The 24,149-nt window shown below is 54.9% G+C and overlaps 1 protein-coding gene across 1 annotated transcript in view; it reads right to left on the reverse strand.

Moving 5' to 3' along the window:
• The window catches only part of RP1L1 (RP1 like 1), a 54,439-nt gene extending 30,989 nt beyond the window's left edge, over nt 1-23,450 (reverse strand). Inside the window, exons 1-5 of the mRNA XM_061199255.1 lie at nt 22,845-23,450; nt 20,809-20,950; nt 14,899-19,250; nt 14,268-14,820; nt 242-458 (exon numbers count right to left, since the gene is read on the reverse strand). Of these exons, the coding sequence (XP_061055238.1) occupies nt 242-458; nt 14,268-14,820; nt 14,899-19,250; nt 20,809-20,950; nt 22,845-23,450 (5,870 nt within the window). The remainder of the gene's footprint in view (nt 1-241; nt 459-14,267; nt 14,821-14,898; nt 19,251-20,808; nt 20,951-22,844) is intronic.
• Between the last annotated feature and the right edge of the window lie 699 nt (nt 23,451-24,149).

Here is a 24,149-nt window from a genome sequence, read left to right on the forward strand (position 1 = left end):
CGTCAAAAAAAAAAAAAAAGAAGGAAAACAGGCAGGCCTGCACCTACAGAGAAGGAAACAGAGATGCGGAGATTCTGACTGTGCAGGACCTTGGCCTTGAAGGAGAGACTTGGAGAGGCTGCCTGTACCTGCAGATATCACAGCTGGAAAGGGGGTTGCTCAGAGTCTCCTGCCCCTTCCTCCCAAGCACCGAGAACCAAGATCCCCCCAAAAGCGCACGGCCATGTGCCATGTAACCCACCACGGGCTCTGGGACAAGCCTGAAGGACCCGACTGTGCCAGCAGGACACCTGGGCCAGCCTCGGCCTCGGCCTCAGTGGCAGCCACGCCTTCCCGTGCAGCCGCTACAGTGTGGAGGATGCTGATAACAGGAACAATGAGGCAGAGGAAGAGTGGCAGCGGTGGGACAATGAGACGGCTGCGGGACTCTCCCAAGCCGGGCGGGATGGAGGAAGGATCTGCAGGTCCCAGGGGCCAGGCCGGAGACTGCCGCGTGGTGGGGCTCTGAGGGGGGAGCCCGGGGCCCTGGGAAGGAGCTGCGGGGGCAGCCTCGGCATTGCTCCAACCAACCCCCCCCCCCCCGCAAGAGACCCCTCTCTCTCTGTGGGCAGGGCAGGGGCAGACAGGGAATCATGACCCCAGGGAGGGACCTCCCAGCCTTCCCCGGGCCACGGAGCAAGCATCACACAGCTGGAGCAAGGAGTGAGTGGCTCCCGGGATGACCTCAGCTCTGACCCCCGGAGGCCCGTGACCTCTGACTCACTCTTCTGCTCTCTAGCCTGTCCCATGCCCAGCAGGAGGGCTCTTCAACACCCCCAGGCGTGCAGAGCGTCTGGGCGCACACGCAGGACACCCCAGCGGGCCTGCCAATCCCGCAGGTAGATAAGCCGTCGGGGCAGCAGATAGACAGAGACCTTGCGGCTTGGCCAAACGTGAGGCCAAGTTGTCTCGGTGGCTGAGTGCCTGCAGATGCTGACCAAGTCACCCCGAGGGGAAGTGCCTCTGCTCTTAGCCAGGAGTGGCTGCTGAGACATCCCAGGTGCCATCGTCGCTTCGTGTATGGCTCATGGCACGTGGTAGGTATGGAGCAAAGTGCGTAGACTGTATGATCAAATCTCCCCAGGCCAGAACTGGAGACCCCAGGAGGAACGGCCCAGGGGATCAATGATGTGCCTTGAGGATATTTGTCTCTTTCCTAAATCCAGACTGAGTCTGCGTCTTTTTATTCATTGCTTAGTCCAGCCTTATACTGAAAAGGACTTACAGCAACCTACAAGATGCAGACAACGTAACAGGATAAAACAAAATAAAGAAGAAAGTTGAGGGGAAAAGAAAACAAGGGAAGAGAGGTTAAGTAGAGCCAGGAGAGAGGGTGACGTCCCTCGCGGGTGAGGGGTGCAGCCACCACCAGGAGGGAGAAACACCATCGATCACAGGTTGTTTGGGAGGAGCAAAAAAACAACAAACAAAAACACCAAAATGTTACTTCTGATACTAAAACCAAAGACCAAGCCTCGTCCAAAATCCTCCTGGAAAGAACTCAGGCAGGACACTGGAACCTTCTTGGGCTCCAGGACCCTGCTTCTCAGAGCTCCTCCCAGGGTCAGGCAGGCGCCAGTCATGAAAGGCCCTACAAGGAGGCCACTGAGACAGGGCCCGTGCACCCTGCCATCGGCTGTTTCAGCTGAATTTTAAGGCAAAATTCTAAGGGGCAGATGCTAGAGGATGGAGAGAAGTGACATATGGCACCGCCCCCAGGTAGCCTTCTGCTGGCCGGTTTGTCTCCGTTGAACTCTGGCTAGAGATGGGGTAGCTCGGAGAAGGTGTTTCTCCTGGGGCCACACCCGGGAGGGCCCCTGTGTGAGTTCCTGCTTCACCGCAGGCCTCTCTGCTAAGCCGTGGGCCTGGGTGAGGCTGCCGTCCTCTTGCGAATGATGAGACATTCGGGAGGCCCCTCCCCCCCTCCACCCCGGAGGCTAGAAAGGCCAAGGCCCCAGGTCAGATTGGGCCTGGCTTGACGCAAGGTCTGTCTGGTCAAGAGCAGGTGACAGGGCTTTTACCCACCCTAGCCCACCTCCCTAACACTTCCCCTCGCCAACATCTACACTTGTCGGTGAAACTCATTTCGCCTTAGACACATCATCTGTGCTGGGGAAGGGCAGCATCCTTGCTGGCAGGAGACGGGGCCCCTCCTCGAGGGTTACCCCCCGCCAACCGCCCGGCCTAGGAACAGCATGGACGGCAGTGATCAGAGAGGTGTGGGTCACCCCCCAGCACAGCCTTGGGGACGAGTCATGGATCCTAAACACAGCGCTGCCCCCAGTTTAGCAGGATTCCGGCACGTTCTCCAGGTTGGGGCCAGAATACCTTTGCACTGGCCCCCGCTGGTCCAGCGGAGCCGGCTGCCTCTCCACGGGTCAGCTAGGTCCATCCCTGGCGGTTCCTTCATCCACAGAATCGAGCACAGGACCCCGGAGCTCCCTGTTAGGGACTGTTTTGTCAGCACTCGGCATGCAATCAACAAAGGTGACACCAATTACTTGTGTCACAGCTCCTGGAGAAGATAGAGATGTATGAAATCAACGTGGGAGCCATCCATCAAGGCCTGAGGGGGGCCAGGGGTCTGTCACGGTGACAGGGGGTTGAGGGGAGCCAGGGTCTCTCAGGACAGCTGGTTGGCAAAGTGCATTCCATCATCAGAGCTGACGCCTCGGCACGGGGGCTTAGCCAGGGTGACCGACAGACCAGGCCAAAATGCCCACCCTCCCCCATGTGCCTGGGTCTGGTCAAGCTGGACCCTCCCTGCTTCATAAACCTCTGGGCTTTCAACCGTTCTGTCCCCTCCCCTGGAATCTCCCCAGCCCAGCTCCCAACTGCTCCCGTCAAAGCCCCACTCTTTTGTCAAAGTGCTGACCGAATGTGTTCTCTTTTGTGTAACCTTCCCCAGTTTACTCCCTTCCAGTGGAAATGTGCTTTCTCTCCTCTGGCTGAACTCAGGAGCTTCTGTACCCCCTCAGACAAATCATTTCCAACCTGTCCCAAGAATAACTCATTTATTAAATACTCGTGATGGCACGTCCACAGTTATCACACCGTTTAATTCTCATAGCCACTTAGACAGGTGGGCATTAGGTCCATTTTGGTAGATGATAAACTGAGGCTCAGAGATATTAGTAACTTGCCCAGACCACACAGTTGGTAAGCAGAGCGTGGCAGGTGGGCAAACTGTGGGTACAAAGGAAGGCGTGACAGAGGGGTCTGCCGGCGGAGCCTTCGGGCTCTACCGACGTGCCCCTGGGGACCCTGCGCTAGATGGAGCCCTCCCTCAGGACACAGGGAGGCTGAGATGGTCCACACTGGGAAGTCCCAACAGCCGCAAGGAGGATGCTGGTCTTGCAGAAGAAACTGCCCGGGCTGGGGGAGGCCAGCACATGTCTGCTGGCTGTGGAGCCCCACCTCCTTTTTGGCTGCTGGGGCCCGGCTTCCAGTGCCCCCTGCAGAGTCAACGTGGGACGTCACTCTAAGCCTAGGGAATTCGAGTCTTTCTTGCAAAACGTGGTGCCCAGGGGAGAGCTGCTCACAGTGAGAATGGTTTGCACCAAACCCCAAGATATTCTAGGGAAGAGACTTTATCCACGGCGACGGGCTGTCTTGGCCTAATAGCCATCCGTCCCCTCGGGCTCTCAGAACCCTGCTCCCGGCCATCACACCCTGAGCTTCTCTCCACGAGAGGCCTTTTACCAGAGGATTTCTCAGTCCTGTTCATCTATCCGTATCAGTTTCCTCATCCATCAAATGGGTACAGCAGACCTTACGTTGCTTCTTCACTGGGTCGTTCTGCAGGCCTAAGGAAACCAGGCTGTGCTTGGTGAAATGTGCCCCTCACGTGTGAAGGGTGGTCTGGTGGATTCCTACTGTCTACTTTGAGGGATTGCGGGGGGACGGGGACAGAACTCCAAGCCGTGGAGAGGTGTATGTCTTAGCCAAGGTAAAAAACGGCTGAGGCCGGCCGCTCGCAGGCCCTAGCCTAGGACCACTCAAGAGGTTTTGCAGAATGACCGTTACGTGGCCCTGGCTCTCAGATGGGAAGTTCGGGGAGGTGGCTCAGTCCAGCCTCAGAGCTGGAAGGGACTCTCAGAATGCTGCAGGTGAGGACATAGGCCCAGAGGAGGGAAGGGGCTGTTCTAAAGTCACCCAGCTCAGCTCACGACGAAAGAACCAAGACAGGAGCCCCTTCCCCACGCTGCCCGAGTGTCCCTGTCCCCATCAGGGGGGCCTTCCAGGAGGCAACAAGTAACCAGCACAGAGTTCCTCCTCTGTTTTCAGTGTACGCGTCCTGCATCCAAGAGACCGTTTCACTGTGGCAGTTCGTGATCCACTCAACCCACACGCCCGTCGAAGAACTCACGGAGGGCAGCACGTGGCAGGAAGCTGAGGCCAAATGGGGGCAACACGGCCCATGCCGGAGGCATTCCTGGACCCTCTACCATGTGGTCACACAGCCCCGCACTGCCCCGTGTCACAGGCCGTCAGGCTGCTGGCCCGGCTTCTCTCTGCCTGATTTTCCTCATTCCAGCTCTTGATACCACGGGTGACTCCCAAATTATAAAACACATCCAACGCACCCAAATCTTCGAGCTTGCCCCAGCTCCCTGCAGGGGACACCAGGGGTTGGAGAGTGCAGCCATCAGCGCTTTTCTTATTTAAAGTGACCCTGTTGTATTAATTAATTAAGCCTCTGTGGCTTTTGAGAGAGAGAGGTCAGAGAGTTATTCCTACTTAGAGCTGGGGGTGGGGGAAGGTAGGCCATCTCCACCCCATCCATTAAAAGGAAACGTGGATGCAGAAACATGGGGTCCCAAGGAAGGGATGCCCATCCCTCCACGCTCCTGAATAGAACCCGGATGGTAAATCCGAAAGGTTCCACACTCCTATCCTTCCCAGCCCACAGGCTGCAAGGGAGGGGCTTCAGAGGTGCAGCAGGACATATCGGAAAGGGAACGAAAACAAACAAACAAAAAACAGCCTAGAAGATGCGGATCGGCTCAGGGAGCAGTGTAATGGGAAGATTTCAGCGTGATATATGGTGCCGGGGATGTTATTAATGGTTTGCTGATTTTTACCTTTAAAACCTTTGGGCAGATTATTTATTATGTCCTTGGCATGCCTATGATCTATGGAGGGGCGCTGATCTGCGAGCACGGCCCCCCATGTCCCCGCTCCCCTACAGCTTCTAATTAGGCTGTGAAGCTGCCCTCCCCGAGGGGCAGCCCCGCCTCTGAGGCTCTCCAGCTGCGGAGCCAACTCAGGCTTACAAATCAGGAAACGGCAGTTTCCAGGCCTGACTCTGCATTGACTTGCTGTGTGACCTTGGGCCAGGGCAGGATGTCTCTGGACCTCTGCGCTATTATCTCTCAAGTGACAAGGAGCTATAAATGGCAGAGCCAAGATGGAGCGGGTATATGGTCATCATGGTCCGAAAGTCTCTTGCTTCTAGGACACAGAGAATGGGAAAACAGCAGTGCTCTTTCAGTGGTTCACTGTCACCAGTCCCAGAAGCCGAGAGTCTCTGGGTAAGATGGGAAGTCAGCCTTTCTCATTCCGGCTCATCTGCTGTGGCTCCACGGGGAGGGGATGTCTGGACCCTGCAAGGACCTCCAAGAATGACCCTCCGATGCCCCAGGTCCTCCTGCAGCTGCTGGCTAGGGACACAGCCAGGACTTGAAGCCGATTGCAGCAAGAAAAGCCGCCTTGACTGCCGGAGTACAGGGCCTCAGGTAGAAACACCGGACTAGAGAAGACCACACCCCTCGTGCTGGCCTGGACCGCCCCCCCCGGAACCCAGGGGTCCTGGTAGTCCCGGCTTCTCTCTGCCTCGTCCAGCGGCTCCCCAGCCCGACAGCAGCCCTCCCCCTCTTAGATTCTCCGTTACCCCTCCCTGTGTTTTGGGGACCTGGTGGGGCTTTGAGCCAGGGCCAACCTGAGGCCTGGTCCTCCTTGAGCACAGGAAGACACCTGCCCTCACACTGGCCAAAGCTCCAGCCTATGTCTTTGGAAGTTCCTCAGGTGGTCCCAAGATTCCCACTCCCACCCTCCTCCATTCTGAAAAAACTCTTCTACCTTCCAGAAGAGGTGTCTCTCGGGTCATCAGGGCCCCCTTCTCAACTAGGCAGCATTTCTGCGACTCTCAGTTTCCTTCCTGCCCTACATCTACTGCCCACAGACACCCCCCAACAGACCACATGACTCCTTGTGGTTTCTTCTAATTGCTGTCACCCCCATGCTACAGCCCCTGACCCCCAGCCTCAGCTCATGACAAACTTACCCCATCTTGGCTCCCGTCCTTTCTGCCTGGAAAATACCCAGACCACCACCGCCCCCAGTCAAAATAGCTCATGAAAACTGGCCTTTCCACTGCTATGGTTGCTGTTGGGACCACTTCCGCGGCATCTCCCAATTTTCTCAGCCACCGTCTGGGTTTCCTGCTGTCGCTCCACCCCTGGGCACACAGAGCAGGAACACGGCTCTGTTATTTCACTTGTCCATCAGGAGGGCAGCACTGCTGACTGGTGAGCCCCAGGGAGGGGCCACAGCAGGTCTAGGGAGTGGGACACATGGGGGCAGCACTTTCATCTCTGCATCCTTAGCAGCTGGCACGGAGCATGGCACGGAGCCTGGCACGGAGCAGCTGCTCATCATAGGTTGGATAAAAGAACTAACAAATGTCAATGGTCCTGGTGTGTAGTGTGCCCTGAAATGCAGGTTCAGGTAATGCGGGGAAACCGTATCACAATGAGCCTTTGCTGTTGTGACATGTGATTGCAGTGAATCCATCCGTACAAGTCATTGTCTCCATCTGTAAGAGCAGCTTCATAGTAGGGGTGAAGAGCCCTGGACCCAGGAGGGAATAGACTCAGTTTTTCCTGTGGATGTTTTCTCTCCTCACCCTTGTCCCTTAAATTCAGAAGTTTTTGTGGGTCTGATCCTGATATGTATTTGGGAGGGTCAGGTGTGCTTGGAAGGCTGAGATCAAAGAGGGGAAGAGAGATCATTGCTCCTTGATGTCAGAACAAAAGACCTGCAAAGCATTCCATTTATCTCTGGGTCCCCAACATTTTCTGGAGCTGCCTGCCCTGTCGGGGCCTGTCTCTCAAGGGCAAGGAAGAGCTCACCAAGCTGAAGCAGAACAAAATAAGATGTAGGGCTCAGCCTTTTCCAAGAAAAATGAGTCACTTCCAACTCTCACCCATCCCACCTTTTATCCATTGCACCCAGCGGGCATCTGATCCTAAGGTCTGTCTTTTCCCGGAACTGCTGTGATGATGAAGCTTCAAGAGGTCACCCAGTTCATCCCTTTGCCTTGAGGCAGGTGATCCCAAGCCAGCCTGGAATGTTAGAAGGCCATATCATTCCTTCTCGGATATGATGGGAGAGTCATAACTCAGAAGTGGGATGCTCATCTACACCTGGCCCTATGCCTCTGGGGAAGCTGCTATGCTCCCAAACTTCAGTCTGGTCGGCTGTAAAGTGAAGCAATAGTAATACCCGTGGCCTCTGGGGTAGAACCACCCATCCTTGTGAGGGACTGGTCACAAGGTGTGACCAGTGTGTGCTGGGCCCTGCACACCACATCACAGGTGCTGCCAATCGTTGTGATGGACAAAAACATTCCATGCTTTTCCCAGGCTGCCCACAGTTGGAAAACCACAAGTTCCTTGTTCTTTATCAGCAACAGGCCAGTGGGGCTGTCAGGGATGCCGCCGAGGAGGACGGGCCCTGGGGTGGGGAGGCGCTGGCCAGGACGAGGTGTGAACCTGGAAGGTTCAGCCCCACAGGCCAAGGGCAGGACGGTGAGGTGGCCAGAGAGGCAGCCCAGTGGAGCTCAGCCTCCCCAGCCAGCCTCGGGCAATGGGGGTCCAAGGGCAGGAAGCAGGGCTTGAAGCCCAGCCCAAGGGGTACAAGGTAAGAGGTCTCTCCGGGCCTGGGGCTCAGGCCCTGGCTGCGTGGAAGAGGGAACCCAGGCCCGGGAGAGTCAGGTCTGGGTTCAAATCACGGCTTCGGCATCTACCAGCCAAGCATCCTTGGGAGACTTACCTCTGAACCCGTTTCTTGAGCCAGGAAGCTGTGATAGGTGACCATGTACATAAAAGCAACTTCCTGATACACATGAGGGGTGCAATAAGGGATCGCAGGTTTTCGCTGGGAGTCCTCAGACCAAAGTAGGAGCAAAGAAAGAGCAAGAGAGGGTGAGGTCCTCCGGGGAGACGAAGGAGAGAAGACCAACGGGCTGAGAATGAGGAGACCCTGGCGTTTTGGGGGGAAAGTGCAGGCCGAGGACGCGGAGCCAGAGCCAGCTGACGGGGGGCATGAGGAGGAGGTGTGTCACTGAGGCAGGGGGCATCATTAGGACCGTGGGTCACCACCATCTTGAGAGATGATGACCAAGCCAGGCCCCAGTGTTTGGAAAACTCACAACCAGCAGTGATTTTAGGGTCTGGGGTGGGGTGGGGGACGGTGAGCTGATATGGGAGGGGGGTTACATGAAAGGGGAGCAAGGAAGGCAGAAGAGGTGAGGGCAGGGCATTCTCCCGACCTGTGGGACCTTCGACTGGTCTCCTCATCAACAAACTGGGTGCCTTGGGCTATGACTGTCCACCCCCCAGCCGGGTCTAAACATTTAACCCAAGAGGACAAGCATGGGGATCTGTAAATGACACTAGGAAAGAAGACACAGGTGGGGTCTGGAGGCGTCCCCAGAGGGGGTGTGTGGAGGCAACGGGAAGGCAGAGAGCTGGCCCAGGGGAGGGGCATCACGAGGCAGCCGCCCTCCCGCTGTGTGTGTGTGTGTGTCTGGGATGTGTGTGTGTGTGTGTGTGTGTGTGTCTGGGGTGTGTGTGTGTGTCTGTGGGGGGTGTGTGTGTCTGGGGGTATGTGTGTGTGTCTGGGGTGTGTGTGTGTGTCTGGGTCTGTGTGTGTGTCTTGGGTGTGTGTGTGTGTCTGTGGGGGGTGTGTGTGTCTGGGGTGTGTGTGTGTGTCTGTGGTGTGTGTGTGTGTCTGGTGTGTGTGTGTGTCTGGGGGTGTGTGTGTGTCTGGTGTGTGTGTGTGTGTCTGGGTGTGTGTGTGTGTGTCTGGTGTGTGTGTGTGTGTCTGGGTGTGTGTGTGTGTGTCTGGTGTGTGTGTGTGTCTGGGTGTGTGTGTGTGTGTCTGGGATGTGTGTGTGTGTGTCTGGCGGGCGTGTGTGTGGGGGGGGGTGTGTGTGTGTGCGCGCGCGTGCGTCCGTGTATGTGTGTGTCTGGGAGGACCCCCGGTCCTGGTGGGACGGTCCGGCCATAGAATGCAGGCAACTTTTGGGGGAGGACCGTGTGTGCGTGGGCCTCGAGGGGCTTGTTGAAACGCGCATTCCTGGACCCCCTCAGACACATGGAATCAGAATTTCCTGGGTGGATCTGTCCATTTTAATGATGCTCGCTAGGTGGTTTACATGTTCACTCAAGTGAAGGAAGCCTCCACCCCGGCCTTTGATTTATGTGGAAGTCTCTCAGGACACGTCCCCTTCCCAGCTGTACTCGTATTAAGGACTGTGCAGACAAAGGACAGGTTACTTCTCCCCTGGCCACCTTAGAAGGGCCCTCCTGGAGACAGCACCTGGGTCGCCGGGTCAGACTCAGAGGCGGGGAGCTGTGGGGGCAAGCAGGGGAGGGGTGCAGGGGTCTGGGTGACAAGGTTGGCTGCTCCTTGCGTTCCTCGGCAAGGCCTCGCTCAGCTCGGGGACAGGAGAATATGAAGTGAGCTCCAGAGAAAGACCTGGGGTCTGCTCTCAGCGTAGCCACTTATCCAGCTTCATGGTTTAGGCAATTCACTTATTCAAGATGGGTGTCCTCTCACCTGGAAAAAGGAAGCTGGGCTAAATCAGTGACGGGCCACCTGGACTGAACGCTACGTACATCTGGGAGCTGGACAAAGCAGCTGTGCTGGAGCCCGATTCCGGGCCAATAAATTCAGAATCTCTGACATGGGACCTGGACACGAGGCTTTAGTTCCCAGCCACTGAAAAACGGTTCCTTTGATCTGAAATCTCTGATCCCCAGCAGAAGGACAGAGGAGGGGGGAGAAGAGCTTGGTTTCTATTCACTCACTTCCGTCTCCCACTTACTTCAAGGTGAGACTCCACTGGCTAAAAATGCTTGCATTACCACTGATACTAAAAGTACTTTGGCAACTCTTTGAGTTGCAGATGCACCAAGTTTTGATTCGGGGATGGGCTACAGGAAGCCCAACATTTTCAAGAGGTGCTACATTTCAGAGGCCTGTGCAATGCTGTGCGGTATGGTTGCTGTAGAGAAGAGGGGTGCGGAGGAGATGCCGAAATTCCCACCTTGGCTGATGGCCCTGAAATACTTTATCTCCAAGTCAGAAGAAGACACAATTTTCCATTAACAGCAAGTTGTTTAATATAAAAGCAGAAATATGGGGTTGGCCGAAAAGTTCGTTCGGGTTTTTCCATAACATCGAACAAACTTTTTGGCCAACCCGGTGTCTGGGGGCTTCAAGAAGATGAGTTTGTAACTAAAAGGAGAATTCTGTGGATAGAAAAGTTTTGAGTTCAACTCTTAGCTTTAAAAAACCAGATTATCTCAAGCTCCCAATGTCTGTACGTAATTAGAACATTACTAAGGACGTAATGCAATTGGTTGAACAAAAAATCCCATCTAATCTACTTTCCTAAGTCTTAACTCTTTTGCAGTAAATTCATTCAACAAAGCTTTGATCACCTTTAGTTAAATGATTTATTTAGGGAACCCAAATCAAAATGAAAAAAATATGATACAGTGGAAAAGGATGTGGACTTCAGAGTCTGAAATATCTGAGATTAAATCCTGGCTTTGCCCCTAACTAACTGCGTGAACTTGGACAAGTTTACGTAAGACTCCTCCGCCTCGGTTACTTCATTTTTGAAATGAGGATAACTGTCGACTTGCTTACTTCACAGACACGTTGAGAAGACTAAATGAGATCATTTATGTTCATGTGGTACCTGATACATCATAGGCATTGAAAACTTAGCAGTTCTAATTAAAATATTGATATTTTCCCAATACACATGTAATGAAGTTTCATATGTTATCTCATCTACTTCTCAACAATGCAGTGAGCAAAATATTACTTGGTCCATTTCACAGAGGTTGCAAGTGAGGTGCCATCATTGGAACTTGAGCCTGGTCATCCAACTCCAAGTCCCACACTCTTTCCATTGCCTTCTCTTGACCAGAGGTGGACATGCCATTTTAGTGAAGTGCTGGGTCAGTAGGTGCCAGTGGTGGCTGTCTCTGTCATTTGGGGAGACAGCAGATTATGAAACAAAGAGGTTGGAACATCTCTTAGGAAATGACTGAGGACCTCAAGTCACAGAAGAGGTGCACAGTGGATGCTCCATGTCAACTAACAATAATAAGTTCTAGACAATCCTGCATATCACCATATCTAATCCAAGCTCGCAATGCAATCTGTTTCACTAGGGGCTTCTGGCTAAGACACCAGTTCATACGTACATATGTGTGTGTGTATATATACATTGTATTAGTTTCTGGTGTACAGCAAAGTGATCCAGTTATACAGATACATATATATATTCTTTTTCATATATACTTTCAATGTAAAAACTTTAAAGACTCACCTCCACAAGAAATTTTAAAAACATGTCAAATTTTATTAAGAACATCTCCAGCATTCAGAAACAGAGCAGAACAGGGACTTCCCTGGTGGCGCAGTGGTTAAGAATCCGCCTGCCAATGCAGGGGACACGGGTTCGAGCCCTGGTCCGGGAAGATCCCACATGCCGCGGAGCAACTGGGCCCGTGAGCCACAACTACTGAGTCTGCGTGCTCTAGAGCCCACGAGCCACAACTACTGAGCCCACGTGCCACAACCACTGAAGCCCACGCGCCTAGAGCCCGTGCTCCACAACAAGAGAAGCCACCGCAATAAGAAGCCTGCGCACCGCAAAGAAGAGTAGCCCTCCCCCCCAACGCAATTAGAGAAAGCCCGCACGCAGCAACAAAGACCCAACGCAGCCATAAATAAATAAACAAATTTAAAAAAAAAAAGAAAAGAAACAGAGCAGAACAGATGACTTTGGGCATGAGGACACAGCCTACACCCAACATTTGCTTTATTTTCTGTTACTAACGTATTTATTTTCTTTATTTCTTACATGAACATTTACATTTAAACAACCAGTGAACAATACTTGTTCTTGTAGCACAGACCTCCATTTTAATAATTCTGAATACACAAAGTGGTCCTGTATGCTGGTGAGAACCCTTGAAGGAAATTCTGCCCTATCAAGGACCCCCCAATCCAGACAGCCCTAGTCCAAGGCTTGCTGGAGAAGCCTGCCGAGAAAGGGCATTTTTTCAATCTCAAAAATGATAAACAGAAGGTTTTTTAAAAATTGTAAAGGACACATGTAAATCAATTCGTTTAAAAAAAGCTAGAATTCCAGCTGAAAATGGGTAAAAGGCATACACGTATAATTTATATGCAAATGGCTTTAAAAAAAAAACTAGAAAACTCTTTAATCTCATTAGCAATCAAATATAGCTAAAATAGTTCCACATTAAAATGAGGTACTATTTTTGCCAGTAAAATTAGCAAAAGATTTCTCATTTTTAATGACTCTACCAAACACAGTTGAGAATGTGGCGGACCAGGTGATGTAACTTAGTACAACTTAGTAGACCTTTAGAAAAACAATTTGACAGAAGATATCAAGAGCCTTAAAAAAGTCGATATCTTTAGACCCAGTAATTCCATGCCTGGGAAACTATCCTAATGAAATCATCTGCTGTTCAGGGGAAAAAAAAAGAAAAAAAATATATATATATACACACACATATATATATATATATGGAAAAAATAATGGAAACCATCCAAATGGTCAACAAAAGGGAGATGGTGAAAAAGTACTTTATAGTCTCATATTATTTGGGCATTAAAAACATTATTCAGGTATTAAAAATAGGTTTATGAAGATTTTGAGATTAATGGGGGAAATTCTCATATTATGTTTAAAAAAGTAGTTTAAAAGGATGAGCACAAGTATCAAATAATTAGAAAAATGATGGGAAAGAAATACATCCAACTGCTACCACGAGTCATCCCTGAGGGGTGGGATGATGAGTGACTACTTTTCCTTCTTTCTGCTTTTTTGCATTTTCCAATTTTTTTCATTCCAAAAAAAAAAAAGAATTAAGGAAAGACACTTGGACTTTGGGGCTGAGAACAAACTTTGTCCAGTGATCCTGAATTTATCCTCTTCTCCCAAATTTTCACATCTGCAGAGTCACCAAATATAGTCAAGACTAGAAAAAAGCACTTCAAAGTCGAGAGACGTCAGTGCCCCGGAGAGGCCAAGGAGACAAATAACTGGAGATCAATAGGCAAAGAACGAGGGAAACACTCACTAGCAAAAAACAAACACACAAACAAAACCTCTCCTGGACCGTTGCCAGGCAGTTCCATCCTCCTGGGTCCAGCAGGCAAATGCTGGGGCAGCTGACCTCCCGTAATGGGGAAGATCTGAGATGGCCCTCTTTCACGCGATGGGTGCACAGGCCGATGGGGCCTTGGAAACCCCAGAATTTAGAACTGGGGCAGTGTGGGGTGGCCATGTCCTTGGCAAGTCCTTGATCTTTGTCCATGTCCCTTATGCATCTCCAGTAGGCTGAGCTCCAGACTCAGGACTGTCTTGCAGCTGGATCCTTAGAAATCTAAGTCGTCTTGGCCAAAGCCATCTGTCCTGTCCATGGGGAGGTTTTTAAGCATCACTTCTGTGGAAGCGAGACTTTTCACTACCTTCTCAGCTTCTAAGTCAGAGCCTCCCTCTTCCCCCTGCTCTGGAGCCGGGCCTCCCTCTGTCCCCTGCTCTGGAGCCGGGCCTCCCTCTGTCCCCTGCGCTGGAGCCGGGCCTCCCTCTGTCCCCTGCTCTGGAGCCGGGCCTCCCTCTGTCCCCTGCTCTGGAGCCGGGCCTCCCTCTGTCCCCTGCGCTGGAGCCGGGCCTCCCTCTGTCCCCTGCTCTGGAGCCGGGCCTCCCTCTGTCCCCTGCGCTGGAGCCGGGCCTCCCTCTGTCCCCTGCTCTGGAGCCGGGCCTCCCTCTGTCCCCTGCTCTGGAGCCGGGCCTTCCTCTGTCCCCTTCGCTGGAGCTGGGCCTCCCTCTGTCCCCTGCTCTGAAGCCGGGCCTCCCTCTTCCCCCTGCTCTGGAGTCAGACCTTCATCTGTTCCTCGCTCTGGCGTCCTCGAGCCTGAGGGGGCCCCTTCTTGCTCAGAAGGGGAGCTTTCTGGACATGTGCCTGTGACTTTTGTCTCTGGATCAGGGACGCCCTTGGCCTCGTCTTCAATGCTCCTCGTGTGTCTGTCTGAAGGCTCATCTTCGGAGCTTTTCTGAGAGAGCTGAGAGCAGTTTCCCAGAGATGATGTGCTGGAGGACGAGAGGCCTGACTTCAGGCCTGAGCTCTGGTGGGGGGAGTCTGCACCTGGGGCCAGGGACGGCGTGGGCCTGCCCTCCTGATCTGGGCTGCTGTTTCTAGAAGCCTCGCGCGACTGGCGGTGTCCGGGGCCAAGCTGAGGGCCCGCTTCTCTCTTACACTGATTTCCTCCTCCTGACTCTGGCTGTTGCTCCCCTTCAGCTCCCTGGGCCTCTGCACTTTCGGCACCAGCATTCTGTCCTCCTGGACTTGGGTCACCTCCTCCCGGGGCTTCACCTGCCCCAGTGTCCTCAGCCCCGGATCCCACCTCTGGGTCTCCTTCCTCCCTGCCCACACTCTGCTCCCCCGGCCCCACCCCGTCCGGGTAGCTGCCTACAAAGGGGTCTGTTTTCCTTTCTCTCTTCCCAGCAGTTGCCCCCTCCTCTGCCCCCCGGGGGGCTTCATCTCTGCTGAGGGTCTCGTCCCCCTCCTCCTCCCGGGGGCTCTGGCCTGATCCCAGCTCAGGGCCTCCGTCAGCTCCCCGGACAGGGTCCGTCCCCGAGGGGGCCCTCTCAAGGGGCTCCATCCCCCTCTTCGCAGGGGCCGCCTCTGCTGTCTCCCCGTCCGCACATCTTCCTTTCTTCTTCTGCAGAATTTGCTGCAGGTCAAAGGCCTCTCTGACGGGCGCACTGGCTGCCCGCACTGCGTCCCTCGGGGATGCAGGGACCACTTTCTTCCTCACGCAGGTCTCGCAGGGACAGAACTCCTCCTCCTCAGCCTCCTCCCCCGGCCGGGTCCCCAGGGCTCCTCTGAAGGTTGGCACGTCCTCCAGGGAGAAGGAGGGGGGCCCCCAGCCCCGCGTGTGCTCGGGGAAAGCTGAGAGGACACTCAGGTCCCAGAGGTGCGGCCTGTACTTCTTGGTCTGCAGGGGCGTCTCCCAGCGGAGGGCTTCCCTGGGTGGCCCCGGCGCCGTGCCCCCCGCCCGGCTCTGCACCTTGCGGAGCTCCTTCTCGATGTTGTCCTGGAGCCTCCGGCCCACGTCCTGCTGCAGCTCGACCACCATCTGGTCCAGCAGGTCGTTGCTCTCCAGGCCCCAGCGGGCTTGGAGCTCAGCCGTGGCAGTGGCGAGGTGGGCCATGAAGGCCTTCTCCATCTTCTTCAGCAACTTGGACACCCAGAGGGGGTCAGGGTCCAGAGGCCTTCTGTGGGCTGTGGAAGTGCCCCTCTCCCCCGCCCCCTGGGTGAGCTTGGCCTGGGTTTGCCCACAGCTTGTCTCAGCTGCTGTGGACAACTTCTCCAAAGAAGGCTCAGCGTTGGGGCCACTTTGACTCCCGCTGGCGTCTGGGTCGCTCTCCCTGAGGCTCCTAGGGCGCTCTGTCGGGCTCTCTGTCTTCCCTGGAGGGCTCAGCGCGGCCGATGTGGGGTCTCCCTCCTCTTCCTGCAGGCTCTTGTCTTCCCTGGCGCCCGCCCCGTCCTGAGAGCCCGCCCCTGACAATTCTCGTCCTGTGGTTCCTTCCTCTTCCGGAAACCCTTTAACACCCTCTTCTTGCAGTTCTGCTCTTTCTTTTTCCTCTTTTATTTCCTCTAATTGTACCCCCTCTTCTTGCATCATGTTTTTAACACCTTGGTCCAGGTCACTGCCCAACATCTGTTCCCCGCTGTTTCTTTCTGCCCTGTCCTCGCTGGAGGCACCACCAGCCTCGGAACCACTTGGCTGTTGGTTTCCCGCATCCTCTGGGTTGCCTGAGGTTCTGGAATCAGGCCTCTGGCAGGGGATGCTTGAGGGCAGCTCCATCCTCTCAGGGACCAGGGCGCAGTCCACGGTGCAGGGCCCGTGGCCCTCGCCTGAGCCTCCGGAACCACTGCCGACATCCACACCAGAGGAGGATGTCGGCGTGAAGTCCTCAGTTGCAGCGTGGGACCCAAGGGCCGGCAGGGCCTGGCCCCAGCCTAGCTCCTGGAGGCCCGAGTCCAGCTCTCTGTGCCCATGGCCACTCCCCGGCCACAGGGCCTGGAAGGTGCTCAGGAGCTCCTGGTACCGAGGAGAGTCTGTGAACCTCACTTTGCCAGCGGGAGACCCAAGGACATCGTCAAAGAAGTGGAGCCTGGCAAGACAGGTGATGAGGGCCTGGGCCGAGCGGCCGAGCCTCCTGCCCACTGAGCTGGACACTTCGGGCACACTGCTGGGCCGGCCTGGCCTGGATCCCATCAGCGCCTTCATGATGTGTACGGAGGAAGAGACCCTGCTGGGAAGCTCGCACTGGCCCATCGCACAGTCCACAGCCGCTCCTTTGCCTTCACCAACCTCCGCTGGGGCTTCTGAAACCCCACTGCAAGGCAGGCCCTCTCCTGACTTGGGACCAGCACTGCCAGTCACTGGGAGGGCTGCATCTGGTTCTGCTTTCTCACTGGCCGCCCCTTCCAGGGGCAGTTGTCTGGCCTGCGCTGACCCTTCCAGGCCATCTGGGGGATATTTGTCAACAGGGTCCTCCTTGGCACCTTCCGGGCTGTGCCCAGCCACATCTTCGCCCTCGTCCACTATCTCGTATCTCACGGGCTCCTCCGGGATGTTGCTCAGCCACGCACGGACCACGGCTTCTGGGGAGACTCGGGGCAGGGTGCCCAGCGTCATGCAGCCACCTTCCTCTTGCTCCTCCAGGCCGTCTCCTCCACCCGAGACCTTCTCCTGGAACGTTCTCCCGAGCTTGGGACCGCGGTGGGAGCCGCCCCTTCTCACGGCTCTGACTGCGCTCCCCACGGGCCCTCCCGGAGAGCCAGGGGGCCGAGGGCGCCACACGTCCAGCTTTCCCTCCCCTGCCTCAGCCCCGCCCGGCTCCCCATCAGCACTGTGGTTGCCCTCGCTGTGGCTGAGGGTGCACAAAGGATGCTTCTTGCCCGAGGGCCGTGGCTTGCGAGGCATGGGACAGTACCTGCTGCACACCAAGCAGGGCTCAGAGAAGGACCCCTGGCCGTCCCAAGACGGGGAGGCTGGCAGCGACTGTGTCTTCCCACCGGGGGACCCGAGGGCCGGGGATGCGTCCAGCTGTGACCAGCAGCTGTCCCTGTGCGCTCCCGGCCTCCCTCCCTCGGGCCACCCGACTGGCAGGACCAAGGGCCAGGAAGGCTTGGGACTGTCACCCCCTGCCTTTTCAGCCAGGCCATCAGCTTGGGAGTTGAAAGAGCCAGATGTGTTTGAAGGTGTGGGAGCTGGTGAACACGCCCTGAGCTCAGGGTCCCCTTCGGTCTCAGCAGCAGGGGAATTTGGGGGGTGGAAATTGGAAACACAGTCAGAATTGCCCACAGGGGTGATGGGAGTGCTGCTAAGCCCTCGCGTGTCCCGGGAATGAAGAGAGGCAGAGAAGGATGGCCCCGGGTCCCGCGAGGCCTGGCTCCTGGGGCTGCGTGGGCTTTCAGAAGGGCCAGGCGCTGGGCTGTCTGGGCGGGCCCTGCCTCTGCTGGGAGGTCCCGGCACTGGCCTGGACACAGGCAAGCCGAGTGGGCACTGGGTGTCCTTTGGGGTGTGGTGCTGCCTGGGGCGGCCCCTCTGGGACCCTCGGCTGAGGACAGAAACGCTGGGTAAGGACAGGGCGCTGGCTCTGCTCTCCTGCTTTCTGCTCCCGCCTGGGGCTGAGGTACAGGCAGACGGCGGAGAGTGGCCTCCTGCATCCTCCCCAGAGCCAGCCCGGCCGCCCCGAGCCAAAGGCAGCCTCACCCCAGACCCACTCCTGGCCTGGGGGTACCCGGCGCCCTGTCCACTCTCCCCTGCCCGTGGGCCCTCTTTCCTTACAGACGAGCGGCTCACAGCGGGGGAAGCGGGGCCTCCCCCCTGGGTGGCCCCCCAGGAAGTCACGGCCCTGCTCTTCTTGCTGGGGTGGGCCTGGTGCAGCTCACGCCTTTCACTGGACTCCTCATGAGACCCGCCACTTGCCGAGGAGTCAGGAAAAGCGTCTGCCGGGCCTCGGGTCCCGGGTTTCAGGCAGCCAGGGTGCTCCCTGCGGCCCGGCATTGCTCCCTCGCCTGTGCCCTCACCAGCCCCCGAGGCCAGATGTGGGCCACAGCTGCCCACACCATCCTCCAGGGACCTGGAACAGCAGGAAGAGTTGGTCTCAGAACCTTCAGGGGGTCTGTCACTGGAGGAAGGGCTGGCACTGTCCTTGCTCCTTCTTTTCCTGCTGGTGACCCCTTGGCTCCTGGGGGTCCTGGAGTGGGACTTCTGGGTCAGCCCAGACCTCCTCTGAGAGGCTGTCTGCTCTCCCTGGGGGGCATAAAGGGGGTTCATCCAGATCTCATATCTAGACCCCGGCTGCCACCGGCCTCGGTCAAAGGCTCCCACACCTCCTGCCTCGCAGGGCCCCAGTCCCTGTGCCCCAGGCTCTGAGGGGTCCCTAGGGGGGCCCCTCCACACACAGCCTAGGGGATCTGCCTCCCCCAGGACGGGGCCCTCCCCACTGGCCGCTGTGAGACTGCTGGCCCTCCCGACCCTCCTGGACCACAGGAGCAGGTCCTCCCCCAGTAGGTGGAAGCGGACTTTCATCTCCACGGACAAGCTGCCGTCCTCGTTCACGCGCACATTCTTCTCAATGTCTTCACCAGCTACCAACGGGCTGAGCTGGGCAGGTGTGTCCTGAGGGTGCCTGTCAGGAGCAGGGCACATGCAGGCACGATGCAGAGGCACCGAAGGGTCACTGAGCCCAGACCTCTCCGACAGCAAGGAAAACTGCCGTGGCCTGCTGCCTGGCCTGGACCGCGCATGGATCACGCTCTGCTTGGCTTTTGGCCCCCAGCTCCCTGGTGCACGACGACAAGCAAGAGAAAAGAAGGAAAGATAGTGAGCTGCCGGGGAGAGCTTCGGGACAGAAGAGTCAAGGCCAGTCACGAGCCTTCCACGGTCTGTATACCCCTGCCACCTCTAAAACCAGCCGTAAGGACAGAAGCCATTCTAGAACGAATATTCACGGAGCTGCCAGGGTGTGAACCAGCAGAGCCCAGCGAGATGAACCTGGAGTCCGAATTCAATCTCAACCCTGCCACTTCCTAGCTGTGTAGTCTTTGGCAGAGCCTCTTTCCTGAGCTGTAAAATAAGAGTAATGGTATCTAACGGATAGGTTTGTTTTGAGGATGCAAGGCAGTGCATGTAAAGCTTCCTGCAAAGTTGCTGGCACAAAGTAGGTTCTCGACAGGCAGTAGAGTTGACTGCAGAGCATCAGTGCCCAGAGCTAAATCCTAGCTCTGCTCGCACCCACCCACGGCACAGGAAGCAAAAATCAATAAGCTGCTGCGGACGCACCTGATTGTAACTGTAAAATGCTGTGCAATTATTAGTGATGATTTATCATCTTAACACTCATCAAGCTTTGGGGTTGATAAATGGGTTGCAAGGAAGGACCTGGACACACGATAGCAGGTCCTGGTAGCTAAGCCTGCCCCTCAGCCATGCAAAAGAGAAGAAGAGGGGGTCACTGGGGCTAGAAAGACATGATCCCGAGAGATAATGTAGCCCTTGGTACTTTCTCATTTCATCTCCTGAGCTAATGCTTGGCAAGAGGGAGGGGCTGGCAGAGGCTGAGCCTATGGCTGGCAGAAGAGCAGACCTCCTGAGTCCATCTGGGCAGGAGAAGGTTTTGCCCCTCCTGCTCCTCCATAAGCACCAAATGAGACTGGGGGCTCCTCCAGAGGAGGGGCTGTGGCTGATGGGCCTTTGTACAGCCAACACCCAGCATGAGGCAATCACTGAAACCATTGTTGTCTTTCTCTTAATAGCTTTTCACAAAGGATATTGTTTTGTTTACTCGCCAAAATTTGCCCATTGTCATTCCAATAATTTTTCTTTTTGGGTTTTTGTTGTTGTTGTTGTTTTTTAATAATGAAGGCTACCTCTGGCACCTGGATGGATGTATGTTTGGCTGTATAGATTGATGGATGGATAGATGATCAATGGTTATCCTTTGTTTTGGTCTGTTTGGTCCTCACTGTTGCCTAAGAAAGTCATGACTCTTGAAAGATGCAAAGGGCCCATATCCATGGTCCACTGCCTCCATAATGTCATGCCCACTGTGGTTCTTAACAAAGTTTATTTTAGATCCTAGAAGCTTAAAGTTCAAGATCTCTTAATCCCTGTTTAAATACCAGACTCCCATCTCTCTTATCCCAGCCAAGTGTTCAACCTAGTTAAGGCTGATGGTGATGAGAAGGAGGAAGAGGCAAGAGAGACCCCCAAACAAATGGGATGCCCAAGACCTGGAGCCAAAGGCAGGTTTTTTTAGTTATCTAGAAAGGATATCTGCCCAGCCCTACCAAACCACCATCCAGTGCAAATAAGACTGGGGATCCTGCGGAACAAACTCACCATTTTTGCTCCTTGAAGTCTGCCCAGATAAAGGTTCACTTCCATTTATTCTGACATCTTCCATTGCCAGAGGTCTGAAGGGCTCGTGACCGGCACATACCAGCACCGAGGGGCTGTGTAGCAGACCCTTCAGAGAGTCCACCTGGGGAAGCAGAGTCTAGAGTCAGGAGGCGTGGTCTGCAGGACCCACTTCTGTCCAGCGAGACATGGGTAGAGGGAGAATCCACTGTTGCTGGTCCCTTTCCTGATATTTGCACATCTCACCCCAGATTTCTGATCCAAGGGAAGGATCCCATTCACTCCTCATTACACCTCCATGACTGGCTGGGGGCAGAGGTCCTCCCACCATGATCTTCTTCTCTACCTACATCCCTCCCTCCACCTGGTACGAGGCCTGTGGTTTAGAGGTTATTCTGGATACTCAGGTGGAAAAGACTTCAAGAAGACTTTGACTTGCTTCCCTGCCCACACTTCCTCCCTCCGGAATGTGTATTTTTTAGAGCAACCATAACAGAAGGTCCAGGGCTCCCATATGGAGACTTGATTCACTATCTCATACTTTTTCCAGGCAGAGTCCTCTCTTGGGTCTGATCTGTGCTTTCCAGTCTAATCTGAGCCCAGGGCCTCTGCTTCTGCCCCTAGTGGAGCAGAGAAGGACAAGGCACAGATGGCCTTTCTCTCCCTCCTCCAATGGTTCTCTAGGTTCCTGCCCAGACACTTGGGTCATCCTCCCCCCACCTACCCCAACCCCCCACCATCATGACATCCCGGGCTGGGTCATGTAGGCAACATCCGTGCTGGATTGCATTCCAGGAAGCAGGTCCCTGCTTTTAGAAAAATCTCACCTGGCCCCAAGGATCCTGCCTATCTGATGATTTGCACAATTTATAACATTACATCATAATTAGCGATGTTGGGGGATTTCGTTCCATCTTTAAAGTACAGAATCTGTTCTTTTTCTTTTTCTCCAATTAGAAGGGTATGCTTATTAACAAGGAAATGAAAGAAAAGGCTCTTAAGATAGAGGGTATAAAGGTGGGATCGTGACTGAGCTGGAAGAGAATGGTACAGCACTGATGCGACTTTGGGGAGCAGGGGAATATATCTCGATGGTAGGAGGGATGGTTCCATTGTTAGGTGGGGACACGCTGCTGTAGCTGCTGTTATACATTTAAGTATTGGTAGCATGGTGTATACAGGTGTCAGTAGCTATAGGACTAGACTGTGAGAGTTTATGTGGATTAGATCAGTCAACCTCCATCCTCCAGCCTGCCCATCTTGGGTTACATTCATGTTCAGCAAAACCCAGAAGGGCAAAAATTACATTCATTAGCCTTCTTGCCAGTTAGGCCGGATGCTGATCGGGTTCCATCAGGTAGGTCAAGCCTGGGAAGGCAAGCGAAGTAGACACTGTCTCTTCTTGCTTCTGGCTGTTGTGTGGCTACAAAGCAAGCCTGTGGGCATCGGGAGGAGACGGTGCTCAGGTAGCAGTGGCTGGTGTCCCTGGGCATCAAGATGCAGCTGGGGCAGGTTGCTGACCCAGCTTTATAAGCTTCGGTTCCAGTACAGGGGAGTCCTCCTGAGCTCAGTCACAGCGGCTCGGAGCGGAGTTCGCAGCTTTCTGCAGGACGCTGGGAGCCAATCCTGCGCACCCAACTTGGAGTTCACTCCCGCAGCTTGCCAAAGATTTGAAAGTCCCCCCAATGCCCTGCGTGAAATTGCTTTCTGCTTAAAGCACTTGGAGTCTTTTCTGTTTCCTACACTGAACTCTCACCAAAATAGGTTAAGAGGATTGGGTAAGAAAACAATCAAAGTGTGCACGGAACAGGTACTAAGCACTTGCTAAATGGTAGCTGCAAATATGAAGAACAATTGCTCGTTTGATTAACTGACTGAATGTCTCCACTCTATTCACCTTTAATTAGTAGCAGGGCAATCAGTCCCTCTTTTAAAGGAATAACTTCCCAGTTCCACCTAAGTGTTTTGAGCTGAGGTCCAGAGAACCTTTTAAGGAAATGTCATACCCGACAGCCTACCTTGTGCCCACCGGTTGTGTACACTTGCTTCACGGGGAAGCGCAGCAGATCCGAGGCTTTGCTGAGAAAGGCCGTCAGGTTCCTGGTGTTTCTGTGGCTGAGCACCACTGCCTGCTGGTATCGAGGGTCGCCGTTCTTAACCAGCGTTACCCTCCTCGGGGCTCTGAGACTTTTGCAGGAAGAAGCTGTTCCAGGTGCCTCGCAGCAGCCTTCAAAATCCCGTGACTGCTGAGAAGGGCTTCTCGCCCGTGGCCGGCCCGGCCCGCTGGGGGTCTTGGGGGGCTTCTTATCGGAGCAGAGGTAGCAGCCACCATCTTGCAGCTGCTCCAGGGTGCTGAGGCCGTGCAGACCCCGGGGCGTGGTGACGGAGCGCACCCCAAAGGAGAGCGGCACGCGCTGAGAGAGCTCATCCATCAGGGCCCCGAAGCTCCTGAAGGCGCGTCGGTCAACGGCCAGGCGAACCCCAGCAAACTGGGGATCCCCTCGCTTGAGGAAAGTTATCTTCTTGGCTGGCATGACCTGGGAGACAGAGGGGGTCCGGGCCACAGAAGGCAGGAGGCACTCGCGGTGTCCGGGGGCCTGGGCATCCCTCGGGGTGCTGTTCATGGTGTGGAGGACCAGGCAGCTGAAATGGATCAAAGGAAGAGGAAAGTCAGAGAGCGGGTCTGTGCATTTCCTCCCCCTCGTTACAGAGGTGCTCCCTGCCCACCCCAAATCTGCTCCTCTCAACCTTGTAGAGGCAGGTTAATCCATTTTGATGAGTAGAAGGAAGGCCAAAGATTTGGCATGGGAAGATCTGAATTCAAATCCCATCCCTCACCCCCCCCACTTATTGACTGTGTGACCCAGGAGGCTGATGACATAGTCTGTGTTTTGGTAACATGCAGCCATATTGATCTGCGCAGTGGTCATAAGGATTCAATGAATTTACGCGTACAGAGCAAGCATCAATACACCTTTATTCCTCTCCTTTCTCTTGCTGTTTCTCTTACCCTCTTCTACCACCTTGAACTCCTTTGAATAGTATAGAGTTTATCTCCTTAGGAGGTGGGTGAATAAGCGGACATAAGAATACCGAACAAGTGGTCCGGAGACCCAGGAGCCCTGCCCTCTCTCTCAGAGCAAAGTGTCATGTGTGAACATGAGGGAGTCCAGGCTCTCTGCACTCACATCCTCCAGCAGCCAGGTGGGAGGGCCGGAGCAGAGTCCCTCGTCCCAAACCCTTAGGGTGGAGTGCAGACAAGGAGACTCGTAACTCAAAGAGGATGCTGCCACTTGATGCCGTGCTTTTTTCTCCATTATACA

The sequence above is a fragment of the Eubalaena glacialis genome, chromosome 9 (assembly GCF_028564815.1).
Source record: "Eubalaena glacialis isolate mEubGla1 chromosome 9, mEubGla1.1.hap2.+ XY, whole genome shotgun sequence".
In the NCBI taxonomy this organism is placed as follows: domain Eukaryota; kingdom Metazoa; phylum Chordata; class Mammalia; order Artiodactyla; family Balaenidae; genus Eubalaena; species Eubalaena glacialis.